This window comes from Phyllobates terribilis, unplaced genomic scaffold (assembly GCF_046119375.1).
Source record: "Phyllobates terribilis strain yellow unplaced genomic scaffold, ASM4611937v1 Scaffold_12__6_contigs__length_324123572, whole genome shotgun sequence".
Lineage (NCBI taxonomy): Eukaryota > Metazoa > Chordata > Amphibia > Anura > Dendrobatidae > Phyllobates > Phyllobates terribilis.
The window spans coordinates 93,778,963-93,802,474 of record NW_027362772.1 but is presented as its reverse complement, the minus strand read 5'-3'; the positions used below and the strand labels follow the sequence as shown (position 1 = coordinate 93,802,474).

The 23,512-nt window shown below is 54.0% G+C and overlaps 1 protein-coding gene across 2 annotated transcripts in view; it reads right to left on the bottom strand.

The window, feature by feature from the left end:
• IGSF21 (immunoglobin superfamily member 21) overlaps positions 1-23,512 on the bottom strand; it is an 895,000-nt gene that overhangs the window by 470,224 nt on the left and 401,264 nt on the right. For both annotated transcript variants that reach the window (XM_073656170.1, XM_073656169.1), the window contains exon 4: positions 14,405-14,523. In XM_073656170.1, the coding sequence (XP_073512271.1) occupies positions 14,405-14,523 (119 nt within the window). The remainder of the gene's footprint in view (positions 1-14,404; positions 14,524-23,512) is intronic.

Genomic DNA, 23,512 nt, shown 5'->3' with positions numbered 1-23,512 from the left:
CAGATGGTGGAGGAGGACGTTACCCCCTGACTGCATTGTGCGTTGTACAGATGGTGGAGGAGGACGTTACCCCCTGACTGCATTGTGTGCTGTACAGATGGTGGAGGAGGACGTTACCCCCTGACTGCATTGTGCTGTACCGATGGTGGAGGAGGACGTTACCCCCTGTCTGCATTGTACTGTACAGATGGTGGAGGAAGACGTTACCCCCTGACTGCATTGTGCGTTGTACAGATGGTGGAGGAGGACGTTACCCCCTGACTGCATTGTACTGTACAGATGGTGGAGGAGGACGTTACCCCCTGACTGCATTGTGCTGTACAGATGGTGGAGGAGGACGTTACCCCCTGACTGCATTGTGCTGTACAGATGGTGGAGGAGGACGTTACCCCCTGTCTGCATTGTACTGTACAGATGGTGGAGGAAGACGTTACCCCCTGACTGCATTGTGCTGCTGTACAGATGGTGGAGGAGGACGTTACCACCTGACTGCATTGTACTGTACAGATGGTGGAGGAGGACGTTACCCCCTGACTGCATTGTGCTGTACAGATGGTGGAGGAGGACGTTACCCCCTGACTGCATTGTGCTGTACAGATGGTGGAGGAGGACGTTACCCCCGACTGCATTGTACTCTACAGATGGTGGAGGAGGACGTTACCCCCTGACTGCATTGTGCTGCTGTACAGATGGTGGAGGAGGACGTTACCCCCTGACTGCATTGTGCTGCTGTACAGATGGTGGAGGAGGACATTACCCCCTGACTGCATTGTGTGCTGTACAGATGGTGGAGGAGGACGTTACCCCCTGACTGCATTGTGTGCTGTACAGATGCTGGAGGAGGACGTTACCCCCTGACTGCATTGTGTGCTGTACAGATGGTGGAGGAGGACGTTACCCCCTGACTGCATTGTACTCTACAGATGCTGGAGGAGGACGTTACCCCCTGACTGCATTGTGCTGTACAGATGGTGGAGGAGGACGTTACCCCCTGACTGCATTGTGCTGTACAGATGGTGGAGGAGGACGTTACCCCCTGACTGCATTGTGCTGTACAGATGGTGGAGGAGGACGCTACCCCCTGACTGCATTGTACTCTACAGATGCTAGAGGAGGACGTTACCCCCTGACTGCATTGTGCTGTACAGATGGTGGAGGAGGACGTTACCCCCTGACTGCATTGTGCTGTACAGTTGGTGGAGGAGGACGTTACCCCCTGACTGCATTGTGTGCTGTACAGATGGTGGAGGAGGACGTTACCCCCTGACTGCATTGTGCTGTACAGATGGAGGAGGAGGACGTTACCCCCTGACTGCATTGTACTGTACAGATGGTGGAAGAGGACGTTACCCCCTGTCTGCATTGTACTGTACAGATGGTGGAGGAGGACGTTACCCCCTGACTGCATTGTGCGTTGTACAGATGGTGGAGGAGGACGTTACCCCCTGACTGCATTGTGTGCTGTACAGATGGTGGAGGAGGACGTTACCCCCTGACTGCATTGTGCTGTACCGATGGTGGAGGAGGACGTTACCCCCTGTCTGCATTGTACTGTACAGATGGTGGAGGAGGACGTTACCCCCTGACTGCATTGTGCGTTGTACAGATGGTGGAGGAGGACGTTACCCCCTGACTGCATTGTGCTGCTGTACAGATGGTGGAGGAGGACGTTACCACCTGACTGCATTGTACTGTACAGATGGTGGAGGAGGACGTTACCCCTGACTGCATTGTGCTGTACAGATGGTGGAGGAGGACGTTACCCCCTGACTGCATTGTGCTGTACAGATGGTGGAGGAGGACGTTACCCCCTGACTGCATTGTACTCTACAGATGGTGGAGGAGGACGTTACCCCCTGACTGCATTGTGCTGCTGTACAGATGGTGGAGGAGGACGTTACCCCCTGACTGCATTGTGCTGCTGTACAGATGGTGGAGGAGGACATTACCCCCTGACTGCATTGTGTGCTGTACAGATGGTGGAGGAGGACGTTACCCCCTGACAGCATTGTGTGCTGTACAGATGCTGGAGGAGGACGTTACCCCCTGACTGCATTGTGTGCTGTACAGATGGTGGAGGAGGACGTTACCCCCTGACTGCATTGTACTCTACAGATGCTGGAGGAGGACGTTACCCCCTGACTGCATTGTGCTGTACAGATGGTGGAGGAGGACGTTACCCCCTGACTGCATTGTGCTGTACAGATGGTGGAGGAGGACGTTACCCCCTGACTGCATTGTGCTGTACAGATGGTGGAGGAGGACGCTACCCCCTGACTGCATTGTACTCTACAGATGCTGGAGGAGGACGTTACCCCCTGACTGCATTGTGCTGTACAGATGGTGGAGGAGGACGTTACCCCCTGACTGCATTGTGCTGTACAGATGGTGGAGGAGGACGTTACCCCCTGACTGCATTGTGTGCTGTACAGATGGTGGAGGAGGACGTTACCCCCTGACTGCATTGTGCTGTACAGATGGTGGAGGAGGACGTTACCCCCTGACTGCATTGTGTGCTGTACAGATGGTGGAGGAGGACGTTACCCCCTGACTGCATTGTACTCTACAGATGCTGGAGGAGGACGTTACCCCCTGACTGCATTGTGCTGTACAGATGGTGGAGGAGGACGTTACCCCCTGACTGCATTGTGCTGTACAGATGGTGGAGGAGGATGTTACCCCCTGACTGCATTGTGCGTTGTACAGATGGTGGAGGAGGACGTTACCCCCTGACTGCATTGTGCTGCTGTACAGATGGTGGAGGAGGACGTTACCCCCTGACTGCATTGTACTCTACAGATGGTGGAGGAGGACGTTACCCCCTGACTGCATTGTGCTGTACAGATGGTGGAGGAGGACGTTACCCCCTGACTGCATTGTGCTGTACAGATGGTGGAGGAGGACATTACCCCCTGACTGCATTGTACTCTACAGATGGTGGAGGAGGACGTTACCCCCTGACTGCATTGTGCTGCTGTACAGATGGTGGAGGAGGACGTTACCCCCTGACTGCATTGTGCTGCTGTACAGATGGTGGAGGAGGACATTACCCCCTGACTGCATTGTGTGCTGTACACATGGTGGAGGAGGACGTTACCCCCTGACTGCATTGTGCTGTACAGATGGTGGAGGAGGACGTTACCCCCTGACTGCATTGTGCTGTACAGATGGTGGAGGAGGACGTTACCCCCTGACTGCATTGTGCTGTACAGATGGTGGAGGAGGACGTTACCCCCTGACTGCATTGTACTCTACAGATGCTGGAGGAGGACGTTACCCCCTGACTGCATTGTGCTGTACAGATGGTGGAGGAGGACGTTACCCCCTGACTGCATTGTGCTGTACAGATGGTGGAGGAGGACGTTACCCCCTGACTGCATTGTGCTGTACAGATGGTGGAGGAGGACGCTACCCCCTGACTGCATTGTACTCTACAGATGCTGGAGGAGGACGTTACCCCCTGACTGCATTGTGCTGTACAGATGGTGGAGGAGGACGTTACCCCCTGACTGCATTGTGCTGTACAGATGGTGGAGGAGGACGTTACCCCCTGACTGCATTGTGCTGTACAGATGGAGGAGGAGGATGTTACCCCCTGACTGCATTGTGTGCTGTACAGATGGTGGAGGAGGACGTTACCCCCTGACTGCATTGTGCTGCTGTACAGATGGTGGAGGAGGACGTTACCCCCTGACTGCATTGTGCTGCTGTACAGATGGTGGAGGAGGACGTTACCCCCTGACTGCATTGTACTCTACAGATGGTGGAGGAGGACGTTACCCCCTGACTGCATTGTACTGTACAGATGGTGGAGGAGGACGTTACCCCCTGACTGCATTGTACTCTACAGATGGTGGAGGAGGACGTTACCCCCTGACTGCATTGTGCGTTGTACAGATGGTGGAGGAGGACGTTACCCCCTGACTGCATTGTGCTGCTGTACAGATGGTGGAGGAGGACGTTACCCCCTGACTGCATTGTACTCTACAGATGGTGGAGGAGGACGTTACCCCCTGACTGCATTGTGCTGTACAGATGGTGGAGGAGGACGTTACCCCCTGACTGCATTGTGCTGTACAGATGGTGGAGGAGGACATTACCCCCTGACTGCATTGTACTCTACAGATGGTGGAGGAGGACGTTACCCCCTGACTGCATTGTGCTGCTGTACAGATGGTGGAGGAGGACGTTACCCCCTGACTGCATTGTGCTGCTGTACAGATGGTGGAGGAGGACATTACCCCCTGACTGCATTGTGTGCTGTACAGATGGTGGAGGAGGACGTTACCCCCTGACTGCATTGTGTGCTGTACAGATGCTGGAGGAGGACGTTACCCCCTGACTGCATTGTGTGCTGTACAGATGGTGGAGGAGGACGTTACCCCCTGACTGCATTGTACTCTACAGATGCTGGAGGAGGACGTTACCCCCTGACTGCATTGTGCTGTACAGATGGTGGAGGAGGATGTTACCCCCTGACTGCATTGTGCTGTACAGATGGTGGAGGAGGAAGTTACCTCCTGACTGCATTGTGCTGTACAGATGGAGGAGGAGGACGTTACCCCCTGACTGCATTGTACTGTACAGATGGTGGAAGAGGACGTTACCCCCTGTCTGCATTGTACTGTACAGATGGTGGAGGAGGACCTTACCCCCTAACTGCATTGTGCGTTGTACAGATGGTGGAGGAGGACGTTACCCCCTGACTGCATTGTGTGCTGTACAGATGGTGGAGGAGGACGTTACCCCCTGACTGCATTGTGCTGTACCGATGGTGGAGGAGGACGTTACCCCCTGTCTGCATTGTACTGTACAGATGGTGGAGGAGGACGTTACCCCCTGACTGCATTGTGCGTTGTACAGATGGTGGAGGAGGACGTTACCCCCTGACTGCATTGTGCTGCTGTACAGATGGTGGAGGAGGACGTTACCACCTGACTGCATTGTACTGTACAGATGGTGGAGGAGGACGTTACCCCCTGACTGCATTGTGCTGTACAGATGGTGGAGGAGGACGTTACCCCCTGACTGCATTGTGCTGTACAGATGGTGGAGGAGGACGTTACCCCCTGACTGCATTGTACTCTACAGATGGTGGAGGAGGACGTTACCCCCTGACTGCATTGTGCTGCTGTACAGATGGTGGAGGAGGACGTTACCCCCTGACTGCATTGTGCTGCTGTACAGATGGTGGAGGAGGATATTACCCCCTGACTGCATTGTGTGCTGTACAGATGGTGGAGGAGGACGTTACCCCCTGACAGCATTGTGTGCTGTACAGATGCTGGAGGAGGACGTTACCCCCTGACTGCATTGTGTGCTGTACAGATGGTGGAGGAGGACGTTACCCCCTGACTGCATTGTACTCTACAGATGCTGGAGGAGGACGTTACCCCCTGACTGCATTGTGCTGTACAGATGGTGGAGGAGGACGTTACCCCCTGACTGCATTGTGCTGTACAGATGGTGGAGGAGGACGTTACCCCCTGACTGCATTGTGCTGTACAGATGGTGGAGGAGGACGCTACCCCCTGACTGCATTGTACTCTACAGATGCTGGAGGAGGACGTTACCCCCTGACTGCATTGTGCTGTACAGATGGTGGAGGAGGACGTTACCCCCTGACTGCATTGTGCTGTACAGATGGTGGAGGAGGACGTTACCCCCTGACTGCATTGTGTGCTGTACAGATGGTGGAGGAGGACGTTACCCCCTGACTGCATTGTGCTGTACAGATGGTGGAGGAGGACGTTACCCCCTGACTGCATTGTGTGCTGTACAGATGGTGGAGGAGGACGTTACCCCCTGACTGCATTGTACTCTACAGATGCTGGAGGAGGACGTTACCCCCTGACTGCATTGTGCTGTACAGATGGTGGAGGAGGACGTTACCCCCTGACTGCATTGTGCTGTACAGATGGTGGAGGAGGACGTTACCCCCTGACTGCATTGTGCTGTACAGATGGAGGAGGAGGATGTTACCCCCTGACTGCATTGTGTGCTGTACAGATGGTGGAGGAGGACGTTACCCCCTGACTGCATTGTGCTGCTGTACAGATGGTGGAGGAGGACGTTACCCCCTGACTGCATTGTGCTGCTGTACAGATGGTGGAGGAGGACGTTACCCCCTGACTGCATTGTACTCTACAGATGGTGGAGGAGGACGTTACCCCCTGACTGCATTGTACTGTACAGATGGTGGAGGAGGACGTTACCCCCTGACTGCATTGTACTCTACAGATGGTGGAGGAGGACGTTACCCCCTGACTGCATTGTGCTGCTGTACAGATGGTGGAGGAGGACGTTACCCCCTGACTGCATTGTGCGCTGTACAGATGGTGGAGGAGAACGTTACCCCCTGACTGCATTGTGCTGTACACATGGTGGAGGAGGACGTTACCCCCTGTCTGCATTGTACTCTACAGATGCTGGAGGAGGACGTTACCCCCTGACTGCATTGTGCTGCTGTACAGATGGTGGAGGAGGACGTTACCCCCTGACTGCATTGTGCGCTGTACAGATGGTGGAGGAGGACGTTACCCCCTGACTGCATTGTACTCTACAGATGCTGGAGGAGGACGTTACCCCCGGACTGCATTGTACTCTACAGATGCTGGAGGAGGACGTTACCCCCTGACTGCATTGTGCGCTGTACAGTTTGGTGATTCTAGTTGTGGTGACTGAATGATCACAGATTTACTGCCATAAAACGGCTGCTGTAAGCGAGAACGAGGAGCTGGTGATGGAGATCACAGCCTGTCCGTGTACCCAGAGCCGATCACAGGACCCCCCAGAGCCGATCACAGGACCCCCAGAGCCGATCACAGGACCCCCCCCAGAGCCAATCACAGGACCCCCCCCAGAGCCAATCACAGGACCCCCCCAGAGCCAATCACAGGACCCCCCCAGAGCCAATCACAGGACCCCCCAGAGCCAATCACAGGACCCCCCCAGAGCCAATCACAGGACCCCCCCAGAGCCGATCACAGGACCCCCCAGAGCCGATCACAGGACCCCCCAGAGCCGATCACAGGACCCCCAGAGCCGATCACAGGACCCCCCCCCAGAGCCGATCACAGGACCCCCCCCAGAGCCAATCACAGGACCCCCCAGAGCCGATCACAGGACCCCCCAGAGCCGATCACAGGACCCCCCCCCAGAGCCGATCACAGGACCCCCAGAGCCGATCACCGGAACCCCCAGAGCCGATCACCGGAACCCCCAGAGCCGATCACAGGAACCCCCAGAGCCGATCACAGGAACCCCCAGAGCCAATCACAAGCCCCCCCCAGAGCCGATCACAGGAACCCCCAGAGCCGATCACAGGACCCCCCCCCAGAGCCAATCACAGGACCCCCCAGAGCCAATCACAGGACCCCCCAGAGCCAATCACAGGACCCCCCAGAGCGATCACAGGAACCCCCAGAGCCGATCACAGGACTCCCCCAGAGGCGATCACAGGACCCCCCAGAGCCAATCACAGGACCCCCCAGAGCCAATCACAGGACTCCCCAGAGCCAATCACAAGCCCCCCCCAGAGCCAATCACAGGACTCCCCCAGAGGCGATCACAGGACCCCCCAGAGCCAATCACAGGACCCCCAGAGCCAATCACAGGACCTCCCAGAGCCAATTACAGGACCCCCCAGAGCCAATCACAGGACCCCCCCAGAGCCAATCACAGGACCCCCCCAGAGCCGATCACAGGACCCCCCAGAGCCGATCACAGGACCCCCCAGAGCCGATCACAGGACCCCCAGAGCCGATCACAGGACCCCCCCCCAGAGCCGATCACAGGACCCCCCCCCCAGAGCCAATCACAGGACCCCCCAGAGCCGATCACAGGACCCCCCCCCCAGAGCCGATCACCGGACCCCCAGAGCCGATCACAGGAACCCCCAGAGCCGATCACAGGAACCCCCAGAGCCAATCACAAGCCCCCCCCAGAGCCAATCACAGGACCCCCAGAGCCGATCACAGGAACCTCCAGAGCCGATCACAGGACCCCCCCCCCAGAGCCAATCACAGGACCCCCCCCCAGAGCCAATCACAGGACCCCCCAGAGCCAATCACAGGACCCCCCAGAGCCAATCACAGGACCCCCCAGAGCGATCACAGGAACCCCCAGAGCCGATCACAGGACTCCCCCAGAGGCGATCACAGGACCCCCCAGAGCCAATCACAGGACCCCCCAGAGCCAATCACAGGACCCCCCAGAGCCAATCACAGGACCCCCAGAGCCAATCACAGGACCCCCCAGAGCCAATCACAGGACCCCCCAGAGCCAATCACAGGACTCCCCAGAGCCGATCACAGGAACCCCCAGAGCCGATCACAGGACTCCCCCAGAGGCGATCACAGGACCCCCCAGAGCCAATCACAGGACTCCCCCAGAGCCAATCACAGGACTCCCCCAGAGGCGATCACAGGACCCCCCAGAGCCAATCACAGGACCCCCAGAGCCAATCACAGGACCCCCCAGAGCCAATTACAGGACCCCCCAGAGCCGATCACAGGAACACCCAGAGCCGATCACAGGACTCCCCCAGAGCCGATCACAGGACCCCCAGAGCCGATCACAGGACCCCCCTCCACTGGTAATGCGGCACTGAGGTGCGGGACCGTTTGTGTCCATAATGGGTGGTAAGGTAAGACATATGGGGCCCCGTGTTCAGCTTTGGGCCCTATTACTTATAGCACCTCTGTAAACCATTTCCAGTTTACAGCTCCGAGCCGATCCTAGTCTAGTCCTGCTCATACAGCTGAAGACTTGGCACAATGTACCAGTGTAGAATTAGGGTGGGCTCCCATGTGTCACTATAGCAGTATGTTGCTTCCTGCTCTGAAGCCGCTCGTTCAGCTTTTCTGTTATAGCGAGACCAAAATCACACACACCGCTGCCCCCAAATATCTGAGGCCGACCATCACAGGAGCGATAATGACTGCAGCCGACCATCACAGGAGCGTAATGACTGCAGCCGACCATCACAGGAGCGATAATGACTGCAGCCGACCATCACAGGAGCGATAATGACTGCAGCCGACCATCACAGGAGCGATAATGACTGCAGCCGACCATCACAGGAGCGTAATGACTGCAGCCGACCATCACAGGAGCGTAATGACTGCAGCCGACCATCACAGGAGCGATAATGACTGCAGCCGACCATCACAGGAGCGATAATGACTGCAGCCGACCATCACAGGAGCGATAATGACTGCAGCCGACCATCACAGGAGCGTAATGACTGCGGCCGACCATCACAGGAGCGATAATGACTGCAGCCGACCATCACAGGAGTGTAATGACTGCGGCCGACCATCACAGGAGCGATAATGACTGCAGCCGACCATCACAGGAGCGATAATGACTGCAGCCGACCATCACAGGAGCGATAATGACTGCAGCCGACCATCACAGGAGCGTAATGACTGCAGCCGACCATCACAGGAGCGATAATGACTGCAGCTGACCATCACAGGAGCGATAATGACTGCAGCCGACCATCACAGGAGCGTAATGACTGCGGCCGACCATCACAGGAGCGATAATGACTGCAGCCGACCATCACAGGAGCGATAATGACTGCAGCTGACCATCACAGGAGCTTTAATGACTGCAGCCGACCATCACAGGAGCGATAATGACTGCAGCCGACCATCACAGGAGCGATAATGACTGCGGCCGACCATCACAGGAGCGATAATGACTGCGGCCGACCATCATAGGAGCGATAATGACTCCAGAAAGTGTCCAGAAATCCCCCAATCTACAAATACAGGATACACAGACCCCAGATAGCAGAGTAAGCTTTGCGGAGAAGCACAGAGTATTTCAGGAAGGGGGTGCAGGAAGCTCCTCTCCCCATAGGTCAATGCATTCCTCTCCTCTTTCTGCAGGAAACTTATTAAATTCTTATTGGCTGAAGGATATTCTGGTACTACTACTCTCATGCACAACCAGACCTAGGACCCCAGGAGTCGAGGCTGCGGACCCCGGCAGTGACAGCGGATAGGCCGCACAGCTGGATCAATTATCGCAGAGACCCTGTGATGTCTCCATTCATTCCTCCGGTATGGAAATGGTTAACACGGAAGGTGGATTGGCATCTCCGCTCCTCTCCGGGCTCCTGTGCCGTGGCACCCGCCGCCTCTCCCCCGTCCCCTCCGGCTCCCGGGTCCTCATTACCACTGCCAACACCATCAAGACCGAGGTGTAAAAATAATCCCAGCATCTGCTCCTCTCCCCGCCCGGGAAGAGCTCATCCGATGTGTTGGCAGCGCGACCTGCGTGGGAGGAGGACGGATCTGTGTACCCTTCAGATCCCGGGGAGGCCGCGTCCTTCTCCTTCCCGGTGTCCTTCACTCCTGGGGGGTATAATCTACTGCAACACAACCATTCACCCCCTATAATCCTCAGCAGGGGCCGAGGCACCTACACATCAGAGAGGAGACCTGGGAGGTCACAGAGTCCTGGGAGGTCGCAGAGTCCTGGGAGGTCGCAGAGTCCTGGGAGGTAGCAGAGTCAGAGTCCTGGGAGGTTGCAGAGTCCTGGGAGGTTGCAGAGTCAGAGTCCTGGGAGGTTGCAGAGTCCTGGGAGGTTGCAGAGTCCTGGGAAGTCGCAGAGTCCTGGGAGGTCGCAGAGTCCTGGGAGGTCGCAGAGTCCTGGGAGGTCGCAGAGTCCTGGGAGGTTGCAGAGTCCTGGGAGGTCGCAGAGTGCTGGGAGGTTGCAGAGTCAGAGTCCTGGGAGGTAGCAGAGTCCTGGGAGGTAGCAGAGTCCTGGGAGGTAGCAGAGTCAGAATCCTGGGAGGTTGCAGAGTCAGAGTCCTGGGAGGTTGCAGAGTCCTGGGAGGTTGCAGAGTCCTGGGAAGTCGCAGAGTCCTGGGAGGTCGCAGAGTCCTGGGAGGTCGCAGAGTCCTGGGAGGTCGCAGAGTCCTCGGTGCCAGGATCCAATCAGGATCGCAGATCACTGGGATCAGTCCACGAAAGCAGAGATGAAAGGATGTCGCTGGGAGCAGCCAATCAGATCCACTCTAGAGAGCCCCGCCTTATGATTGGCTGCTGAGGAAGCAAAGATTCTCCATCACAATTACTAATCACATCAACGATCTTGGCCCAAAACAGCCGACCATGTAAGGGGTAGAGGGGTGTCCTGACTTTTCCTCCAATGACAGATGTTGAGTAAGAGATGGATTGGATGATTACAGCTCAACATGCCCAATCCCTGTGTTCTCACAGATTCTAAGCAGCCGCCAGAAGTGTCTGGAGGAGGAGGACGGGGGAGTCTGGAGGAGGACAGAGGAGTCTGGAGGAGGAGGAGGACAGAGGAGTCTGGAGGAGGAGGAGGACAGAGGAGTCTGGAGGAGGAGGACAGAGGAGTCTGGAGGAGGAGGAGGACAGAGGAGTCTGGAGGAGGAGGACAGAGGAGTCTGGAGGAGGAGGAGGACAGAGGAGTCTAGGGGCAGGAGGAGCACAGGGGAGTCTGGGGGGAGGAGGAGGACAGAGGAGTCTGGGAGGGCAGAGGAGTCTGAGGGGAGGAGGAGGACAGAGGAGTCATGGGGGAGGAGGAGGACAGAGGAGTCAGGGGGGAGGAGGAGGACAGAGGAGTCTGGAGGAGGAGAAGGACAGGAGTCTGGAGGAGGAGAAGGACAGAGGAGTCTGGAGGAGGAGGAGGACAGAGGAGTCTGGAGGAGGAGGAGGACAGAGAGTCTAGAGGCAGGAGGAGGACAGGGGAGTCTGGGGGGAGGAGGAGGACAGAGGAGTCTGGGAGGGCAGAGGAGTCTGAGGGGAGGAGGAGGACAGAGGAGTCAGGGGGGAGGAGGAGGACAGAGGAGTCAGGGGGGAGGAGGAGGGCAGAGGAGTCAGGGGGGAGGAGGAGGACAGAGGAGTCAGGGGGGAGGAGGAGGACAGAGGAGTCTGGAGGAGGAGGACAGAGGAGTCTGGAGGAGGACAGAGGAGTCTGGAGGAGGACAGAGGAGTCTAGGGGCAGGAGGAGGACAGAGGAGTCAGGGGGGAGGAGGAGGACAGAGGAGTCAGGGGGGAGGAGGAGGACAGAGGAGTGAGGAGGAGGACAGAGGAGTCTGGAGGAGGACAGAGGAGTCTGGAGGAGGAGGAGGACAGAGGAGTCTAGGGGCAGGAGGAGGACAGGGGAGTCTGGGGGGAGGAGGAGGACAGGGGAGTCTGGGGGGAGGAGGAGGACAGAGGAGTCAGGGGGGAGGAGGAGGACAGAGGAGTCAGGGGGGAGGAGGAGGACAGAGGAGTCTGGAGGAGGAGGAGGACAGAGGAGTCAGGGGGGAGGAGGAGGACAGAGGAGTCAGGGGGGAGGAGGAGGACAGAGGAGTCAGGGGGGAGGAGGAGGACAGAGGAGTCAGGGGGGAGGAGGAGGACAGAGGAGTCTGGAGGAGGACAGAGGAGTCTGGAGGAGGACAGAGGAGTCTGGAGGAGGAGGAGGACAGAGGAGTCTGGAGGAGGACAGAGGAGTCTGGAGGAGGACAGAGGAGTCTAGGGGCAGGAGGAGGACAGAGGAGTCAGGGGGGAGGAGGAGGACAGAGGAGTCAGGGGGGAGGAGGAGGACAGAGGAGTCTGGAGGAGGACAGAGGAGTCTGGAGGAGGAGGAGGACAGAGGAGTCTAGGGGCAGGAGGAGGACAGGGGAGTCTGGGGGGAGGAGGAGGACAGGGGAGTCTGGGGGGAGGAGGAGGACAGAGGAGTCAGGGGGGAGGAGGAGGACAGAGGAGTCAGGGGGGAGGAGGAGGACAGAGGAGTCTGGAGGAGGAGGAGGACAGAGGAGTCTGGAGGAGGAGGAGGACAGAGGAGTCAGGGGGGAGGAGGAGGACAGAGGAGTCAGGGGGGAGGAGGAGGACAGAGGAGTCAGGGGGGAGGAGGAGGGCAGAGGAGTCAGGGGGGAGGAGGAGGGCAGAGGAGTCAGGGGGGAGGAGGAGGACAGAGGAGTCAGGGGGGAGGAGGAGGGCAGAGGATTCAGGGGGGAGGAGGAGGACAGAGGAGTCAGGGGGGAGGAGGAGGACAGAGGAGTCTGGAGGAGGAGGAGGACAGAGGAGTCTGGAGGAGGACAGAGGAGTCTAGGGGCAGGAGGAGGACAGAGGAGTCAGGGGGGAGGAGGAGGACAGAGGAGTCAGGGGAGAGGAGGAGGACAGAGGAGTCTGGAGGAGGACAGAGGAGTCTGGAGGAGGACAGAGGAGTCTAGGGGCAGGAGGAGGACAGGGGAGTCTGGGGGGAGGAGGAGGACAGGGGAGTCTGGGGGGAGGAGGAGGACAGGGGAGTCTGGGGGGAGGAGGAGGACAGGGGAGTCTGGGGGGAGGAGGAGGACAGAGGAGTCAGGGGGGAGGAGGAGGACAGAGGAGTCAGGGGGGAGGAGGAGGACAGAGGAGTCAGGGGGGAGGAGGACAGAGGAGTCTGGAGGAGGAGGAGGACAGAGGAGTCTAGGGGCAGGAGGAGGACAGGGGAGTCTGGGGGGAGGAGGAGGACAGAGGAGTCTGGAGGAGGAGGACAGGGGAGTCTGGGGGGAGGAGGAGGACAGGGGAGTCAGGGGGGAGGAGGAGGACAGAGGAGTCAGGGGGGAGGAGGAGGACAGGGGAGTCTGGGGGGAGGAGGAGGACAGGGGAGTCTGGGGGGAGGAGGAGGACAGGGGAGTCTGGGGGGAGGAGGAGGACAGAGGAGTCAGGGGGGAGGAGGAGGACAGGGGAGTCTGGGGGGAGGAGGAGGACAGGGGAGTCTGGGGGGAGGAGGAGGACAGGGGAGTCTGGGGGGAGGAGGAGGACAGAGGAGTCAGGGGGGAGGAGGAGGACAGGGGAGTCTGGGGGGAGGAGGAGGACAGAGGAGTCAGGGGGGAGGAGGAGGACAGAGGAGCCTGGGGGGAGGAGGAGGACAGAGGAGTCAGGGGGGAGGAGGAGGACAGAGGAGTCTGGGAGGGCAGAGGAACCTCTGACACTTATCCAATGTGTCTGGCCACGTTATTTCTCGGCCATGAAGACCCCGGAGCGCTCGTCTTGTAGTGTAGCGACATCATTACTACTCAATGTGAAACACTATAAACACAATGTAACAATATGATCGCAGGAAACTACAGGCTCCGCCCAGTTGACGGGATTACTCCGGCGTCGCAGCGCCTCCTCCTGTCCGACCAGTGTCACTACTGTCAATATCACCTGTGAAAAGTAATCGGGGTGATCGATAGAAGCGGGGGGCAGAGAAAGCCGTAAGTGTAAAGCCTTGAGCCGGCTCCTGAGTGACAGTGTGCACAGCGCTGATAACTCCCTGGATTAATCAGCGCGGAGCAGTGAACACACGAGCCCTCGGCTACCATTGATTGTCTATGAAGAACCCTGCGCAGAGCTATTCGTTCTGAGTGCGTTATCGACCACCGGCCGCACTTCTGATGGATACTCACACATGACGTTGAGGAACACATTGTCTGATGCCAGCACCACTTTCTCCCGGGTGGCCCGGTCATATATCCCAACATGACACTCGTAGGGTCCGTTGTCTGATATCCGCACCTCGGGGAGCCTGGAGAAGACGAGAAGAAGAGCGGTTAATTATATCAGCCGAGCGGAGCAATCTTACGTACATGTAACGGTCACAGTCAGAACCCAATAAACATAAAGGATTTCGCTTTGATCGGAATTACATTGGCCACAATAATGGAGTGAGCTCTGCAGAGGCTTTATGGGCTGTGAAAATGGCTGTTTTATCGCCTTGTGGCCTCGCGCACTCTCAAAAACTTTCTCTGAAGAGTCAGAGATGAAGAAAGGACAAGGAAAATATCACCATTACTGCAACGGGTAGAAAAACCCAGCTCCGTTCCTGCCCACGCCACCACTTCTCCTACCGGAATAATGAATCCGCCAATTAAGGGCAACCTTGACAAGAGCAGGCTTAACATCGGGTAAACATATAATTACGCCGGGTAAGAGCCCTCTGACGCGCGCTGTCCTGACACCGCAAGAAATATCAGACTTCTGTGCCTTCAAAGTGTTATTTTCTCCAGCGCCATTAGTGCCGCCATCTGGGAGAGTGTAATTGGGGGGTTTCTGGCGCAGTCTGGCACCAGGTCCATTCCGAGATTTAATATGTCAGATGATCACGACATATTAAGTAACAAGTAACGAGAGGCTTAATATTATCAGTGGGAGCAGGTGGCTACAAAGTATCAGAATCAGTCGCTCCTGGAACAGGTGAGTCACTCCTGGAACAGATGAGTCACTCCTGGAACAGGTGAGTCACTCCTGGATCAGGTGAGTCACTCCTGGAACAGGTGAGTCACTCCTGGATCAGGTGAGTCACTCCTGGAACAGGTGAGTCACTCCTGGATCAGGTGAGTCACTCCTGGATCAGGTGAGTCACTCCTGGAACAGGTGAGTCACTCCTGGATCAGGTGAGTCACTCCTGGAACAGATGAGTCACTCCTGGAACAGGTGAGTCACTCCTGGATCAGGTGAGTCACTCCTGGAACAGGTGAGTCACTACTGGAATAGGTGAAACACTCCTGGATCAGGTGAGTCACTCCTGGAACAGGTGAGTCACTACTGGAATAGGTGAATCACTCCTGGAACAGTTGAGTCACTCCTGGAACAGGTGAGTCACTCCTGGATCAGGTGAGTCACTCCTGGATCAGGTGAGTCACTCCTGGAACAGTTGAGTCACTCCTGGAACAGTTGAGTCACTCCTGGAACAGGTGAGTCACTCCTGGAACAGTTGAGTCACTCCTGGAACAGATGAGTCACTCCTGGAACAGGTGAAACACTCCTGGATCAGGTGAGTCACTCCTGGAACAGGTGAGTCACTACTGGAATAGGTGAATCACTCCTGGAACAGGTGAGTCACTCCTGGAACAGGTGAGTCACTACTGGAATAGGTGAAACACTCCTGGATCAGGTGAGTCACTCCTGGAACAGGTGAGTCACTACTGGAATAGGTGAAACACTCCTGGATCAGGTGAGTCACTCCTGGAACAGTTGAAGCCGCAATTCTGCTGCGGAAAATCCGGCAGAAAAGTGACGAGGAGAGGCGACTCTGAACTTCACTTCTACACTATTGTGTGAACTGCACTCTGATCTAATGCTGTGTACACAGCTGACTGTTTGTAACAGTGTGTCAGTGCAGGCATCAGATTTGTTCTGCTCTTTTTACTGCTTGCGCTGATACAATGCGACAATCACAGTGTGAACAGGATTAGGTTTCTAGCATCCTAAGCATTTCACGTCTCTACTTACGGTGAACTACAACTCTCAGCGTTACCTTCTCCCAAGACCTCGTCTACTACAAAAGAGACAGAGATATATAAAACTGCTGACGAGCTAAGGCCTCGAGTCCGGGGGTCTACAGGGCAATGAATTGGTGGTCACAGCATACATCACCTCCTTATGAAGAGGCAGAAAACATCCCGATGATGAAGAAGTACGCCGTACAGACAGAATCTTAAACATTTGCTCCTGGTCTGGTTTACGATCTCACAACACTGAAATATATTCGGTTATATTTTATTCAGAATGTGACTTTAATAATTCATTGCGCCCTTTATGCTGGAGATATTCAGGGGTCCTTATCCAGTGAGTCACCAGAAAATCCACCTGTGATGCCAACACAGCGAGTAATCTCTCCTGATACAGAGTAACAGCCACTAGATGTGCAGGGATGACAGTCACTCCTGATACAGAGTAACAGACACTAGATGTGCAGGGATGACAGTCACTAGATGTGCAGGGATGACAGTCACTCCTGATACAGAGTAACAGACACTAGATGTGCAGGGATGACAGTCACTAGATGTGCAGGGATGACAGTCACTCCTGATACAGAGTAACAGACACTAGATGTGCAGGGATGACAGTCACTCTAGATACAGAGTAACAGACACTAGATGTGCAGGGATGACAGTCACTCCAGATACAGAGTAACAGACACTAGATGTGCAGGGATGACAGTCACTCTAGATACAGAGTAACATGCACTAGATGTGCAGGGATGACAGTCACTAGATGTGCAGGGATGACAGTCACTAGATGTGCAGGGATGACAGTCACTCCTGATACAGAGTAACAGACACTAGATGTGCAGGGATGACAGTCACTAGATGTGCAGGGATGACAGTCACTCCTGATACAGAGTAACAGACACTAGATGTGCAGGGATGGCAGTCACTAGATGTGCAGGGATGACAGTCACTCCTGATACAGAGTAACAGACACTAGATGTGCAGGGATGGCAGTCACTAGATGTGCAGTGATGACAGTCACTCCTGATACAGAGTAACAGACACTAGATGTGCAGGGATGACAGTCACTAGATGTGCAGGGATGACAGTCACTCTAGATACAGAGTAACATGCATGCACTAGATGTGCAGGGATGACAGTCACTCCTGATACAGAGTAACAGACACTAGATGTGCAGGGATGACAGTCACTCCAGATACAGAGTAACATGCACTAGATGTGCAGGGATGACAGTCACTAGATGTGCAGGGATGACAGTCACTAGATGTGCAGGGATGACAGTCACTCCTGATACAGAGTAACAGACACTAGATGTGCAGGGATGACAGTCACTAGATGTGCAGGGATGACAGTCACTCCTGATACAGAGTAACAGACACTAGATGTGCAGGGATGGCAGTCACTAGATGTGCAGTGATGACAGTCACTCCTGATACAGAGTAACAGACACTAGATGTGCAGGGATGACAGTCACTAGATGTGCAGGGATGACAGTCACTCTAGATACAGAGTAACATGCATGCACTAGATGTGCAGGGATGACAGTCACTCCTGATACAGAGTAACAGACACTAGATGTGCAGGGATGACAGTCACTCCAGATACAGAGTAACATGCACTAGATGTGCAGGGATGACAGTCACTAGATGTGCAGGGATGACAGTCACTAGATGTGCAGGGATGACAGTCACTCCTGATACAGAGTAACAGACACTAGATGTGCAGGGATGACAGTCACTAGATGTGCAGGGATGACAGTCACTCCTGATACAGAGTAACAGACACTAGATGTGCAGGGATGACAGTCAATCCTGATACAGAGTAACATGCATGCACTAGATGTGCAGGGATGACAGTCACTCCTGATACAGAGTAACAGAGACTAGATGTGCAGGGATGACAGTCACTCCTGATACAGAGTAACAGAGACTAGATGTGCAGGGATGACAGTCACTCTAGATACAGAGTAACAGACACTATATGTGCAGGGATGACAGTCACTAGATGTGCAGGGATGACAGTCACTCCTGATACAGAGTAACAGACACTAGATGTGCAGGGATGACAGTCACTCTAGATACAGAGTAACAGACACTAGATGTGCAGGGATGGCAGTCACTAGATGTGCAGGGATGACAGTCACTCCTGATACAGAGTAACAGACACTAGATGTGCAGGGATGACAGTCACTAGATGTGCAGGGATGACAGTCACTCTAGATACAGAGTAACATGCATGCACTAGATGTGCAGGGATGACAGTCACTCCTGATACAGAGTAACAGAGACTAGATGTGCAGGGATGACAGTCACTGCAGATACAGAGTAACATGCACTAGATGTGCAGGGATGACAGTCAAACCAGATACAGAGTAACATGCACTAGATGTGCAGGGATGACAGTCACTCTAGATACAGAGTAACAGACACTCGATGTGCAGGGATGGCAGTCACTCCTGATACAGAGTAACAGACACTAGATGTGCAGGGATGACAGTCACTCCTGATACAGAGTAACAGACACTAGATGTGCAGGGATGACAGTCACTAGATGTGCAGGGATGACAGTCACTCTAGATACAGAGCAACAGACACTAGATGTGCAGGGATGACAGTCACTCCTGATACAGAGTAACAGACACAAGATGTGCAGGGATGACAGTCACTAGATGTGCAGGGATGACAGTCACTCCTGATACAGAGTAACAGACACTAGATGTGCAGGGATGACAGTCACTCTAGATACAGAGTAACAGACACTAGATGTGCAGGGATGACAGTCACTCCTGATACAGAGTAACAGACACTAGATGTGCAGGGATGACAGTCACTCTAGATACAGAGTAACATGCACTAGATGTGCAGGGATGACAGTCACTAGATGTGCAGGGATGACAGTCACTCCTGATACAGAGTAACAGACACTAGATGTGCAGGGATGACAGTCACTCCAGATACAGAGTAACAGACACTAGATGTGCAGGGATGACAGTCACTCCAGATACAGAGTAACATGCACTAGATGTGCAGGGATGACAGTCACTAGATGTGCAGGGATGACAGTCACTAGATGTGCAGGGATGACAGTCACTCCTGATACAGAGTAACAGACACTAGATGTGCAGGGATGACAGTCACTAGATGTGCAGGGATGACAGTCACTCCTGATACAGAGTAACAGACACTAGATGTGCAGGGATGGCAGTCACTAGATGTGCAGGGATGACAGTCACTCCTGATACAGAGTAACAGACACTAGATGTGCAGGGATGACAGTCAATCCTGATACAGAGTAACATGCATGCACTAGATGTGCAGGGATGACAGTCACTCCTGATACAGAGTAACAGAGACTAGATGTGCAGGGATGACAGTCACTCCTGATACAGAGTAACAGAGACTAGATGTGCAGGGATGACAGTCACTCTAGATACAGAGTAACAGACACTATATGTGCAGGGATGACAGTCACTAGATGTGCAGGGATGACAGTCACTCCTGATACAGAGTAACAGACACTAGATGTGCAGGGATGACAGTCACTAGATGTGCAGGGATGACAGTCACTCTAGATACAGAGTAACATGCATGCACTAGATGTGCAGGGATGACAGTCACTCCTGATACAGAGTAACAGAGACTAGATGTGCAGGGATGACAGTCACTGCAGATACAGAGTAACATGCACTAGATGTGCAGGGATGACAGTCAAACCAGATACAGAGTAACATGCACTAGATGTGCAGGGATGACAGTCACTAGATGTGCAGGGATGACAGTCACTCTAGATACAGAGTAACAGACACTCGATGTGCAGGGATGGCAGTCACTCCTGATACAGAGTAACAGACACTAGATGTGCAGGGATGACAGTCACTCCTGATACAGAGTAACAGACACTAGATGTGCAGGGATGACAGTCACTAGATGTGCAGGGATGACAGTCACTCCTGATACAGAGTAACAGACACTAGATGTGCAGGGATGACAGTCACTAGATGTGCAGGGATGACAGTCACTCCTGATACAGAGTAACAGACACTAGATGTGCAGGGATGACAGTCACTCCTGATACAAAGTAACAGACACTAGATGTGCAGGGATGACAGTCACTCCTGATACAGAGTAACAGACACTAGATGTGCAGGGATGACAGTCACTCGAGATACAGAGTAACAGACACTAGATGTGCAGGGATGACAGTCACTCCAGATACAGAGTAACAGACACTAGATGTGCAGGGATGACAGTCACTCCTGATACAGAGTAACAGACACTAGATGTCCAGGGATGACAGTCACTCCTGATACAGAGTAACAGACACTAGATGTGCAGGGATGACAGTCACTCTAGATACAGAGTAACATGCACTAGATGTGCAGGGATGACAGTCACTCTAGATACAGAGTAACAGACACTAGATGTGCAGGGATGACAGTCACTCTAGATACAGAGTAACATGAACTAGATGTGCAGGGATGACAGTGACTCCTGATACAGAGTAACAGACACTAGATGTGCAGGGATGACAGTCACTCCTGATACAGAGTAACAGACACTAGATGTGCAGGGATGACAGTCACTCTAGATACAGAGTAACAGACACTAGATGTGCAGGGAAGACAGTCACTCTAGATACAGAGTAACATGCACTAGATGTGCAGGGATGACAGTCACTCTAGATACAGAGTAACAGACACTAGATGTGCAGGGATGACAGTCACTCTAGATACAGAGTAACATGCACTAGATGTGCAGGGATGACAGTGACTCCTGATACAGAGTAACAGACACTAGATGTGCAGGGATGACAGTCACTCCTGATACAGAGTAACAGACACTAGATGTGCAGGGATGACAGTCACTCCAGATACAGAGTAACAGACACTAGATGTGCAGGGATGACAGTCACTCTAGATACAGAGTAACATGCACTAGATGTGCAGGGATGACAGTGACTCCTGATACAGAGTAACAGACACTAGATGTGCAGGGATGACAGTCACTCCTGATACAGAGTAACAGACACTAGATGTGCAGGGATGACAGTCACTCCAGATACAGAGCAACAGACACTAGATGTGCAGGGATGACAGTCACTCTAGATACAGAGTAACAGACACTAGATGTGCAGGGATGACAGTCACTCCAGATACAGAGTAACAGACACTAGATGTGCAGGGATGACAGTCACTCCAGATACAGAGTAACAGACACTAGATGTGCAGGGATGACAGTCACTCCTGATACAGAGTAACAGACACTAGATGTGCAGGGATGACAGTCACTAGATGTGCAGGGATGACAGTCACTCCTGATACAGAGTAACAGACACTAGATGTGCAGGGATGGCAGTCACTAGATGTGCAGGGATGACAGTCACTCTAGATACAGAGTAACAGACACTAGATATGCAGGGATGGCAGTCACTAGATGTGCAGGGATGACAGTCACTCCTGATACAGAGTAACAGACACTAGATGTGCAGGGATGACAGTCACTCCTGATACAGAGTAACAGACACTAGATGTGCAGGGATGGCAGTCACTCCTGATTCAGAGTAACAGACACTAGATGTGCAGGGATGGCAGTCACTAGATGTGCAGGGATGACAGTCACTCTAGATACAGAGTAACAGATACTAGATGTGCAGGGATGACAGTCACTAGATGTGCAGGGATGACAGTCACTCTAGATACAGAGTAACAGACACTAGATGTGCAGGGATGACAGTCACTAGATGTGCAGGGATGGCAGTCACTCCTGATACAGAGTAACAGACACTAGATGTGCAGGGATGGCAGTCACTAGATGTGCAGGGATGGCAGTCACTCCTGATACAGAGTAACAGACACTAGATGTGCAGGGATGACAGTCACTCCAGACACAGAGTAACAGACACTAGATGTGCAGGGATGACAGTCACTAGATGTGCAGGGATGACAGTCACTCCTGATACAGAGTAACAGACACTAGATGTGCAGGGATGACAGTCACTAGATGTGCAGGGATGACAGTCACTCCTGATACAGAGTAACAGACACTAGATGTGCAGGGATGACAGTCACTCCTGATACAGAGTAACAGACACTAGCTGTGCAGGGATGACAGTCACTAGATGTGCAGGGATGACAGTCACTCCTGATACAGAGTAACAGACACTAGATGTGCAGGGATGGCAGTCACTAGATGTGCAGGGATGACAGTCACTCTAGATACAGAGTAACAGACACTAGATGTGCAGGGATGGCAGTCACTAGATGTGCTGGGATGACAGTCACTCCTGATACAGAGTAACAGACACTAGATGTGCAGGGATGACAGTCACTAGATGTGCAGGGATGACAGTCACTCCTGATACAAAGTAACAGACACTAGATGTGCAGAATCACAGTCAGTCCTGATACAAAGTAACAGACACTAGATGTGCACGGATGACAGTCACTCCTGATACAGAGTAACAGACACTAGATGTGCAGGGATGACAGTCACTCCAGATACAGAGAAACAGACACTAGATGTGCAGGGATGACAGTCACTAGATGTGCAGGGATGACAGTCACTCCTGATACAGAGTAACATGCACTAGATGTGCAGGGATGACAGTCACTCCTGATACAAAGTAACAGACACTAGATGTGCAGAATCACAGTCAGTCCTGATACAAAGTAACAGACACTAGATGTGCAGGGATGACAGTCGCTCCTGATACAGAGTAACAGACACTAGATGTGCAGGGATGACAGTCACTCCTGATACAGAGTAACAGACACTAGATGTGCAGGGATGACAGTCACTAGATGTGCAGGGATGACAGTCACTCTAGATACAGAGTAACAGGCACTAGATGTGCAGGGATGACAGTCACTAGATGTGCAGGGATGGCAGTCACTCCAGATACAGAGTAACAGGCACTAGATGTGCAGGGATGACAGTCACTAGATGTGTAGGGATGACAGTCACTCCAGATACAGAGTAACAGGCACTAGATGTGCAGGGATGACAGTCACTAGATGTGCAGGGATGACAGTCACTCCAGATACAGAGTAACAGGCACTAGATGTGCAGGGATGACAGTCACTAGATGTGCAGGGATGACAGTCACTCCAGATACAGAGTAACAGGCACTAGATGTGCAGGGATGACAGTCACTAGATGTGCAGGGATGAAAGTCACTCCAGATACAGAGTAACAGGCACTAGATGTGCAGGGATGACAGTCACTCTAGATACAGAGTAACAGGCACTAGATGTGCAGGGATGACAGTCACTAGATGTGCAGG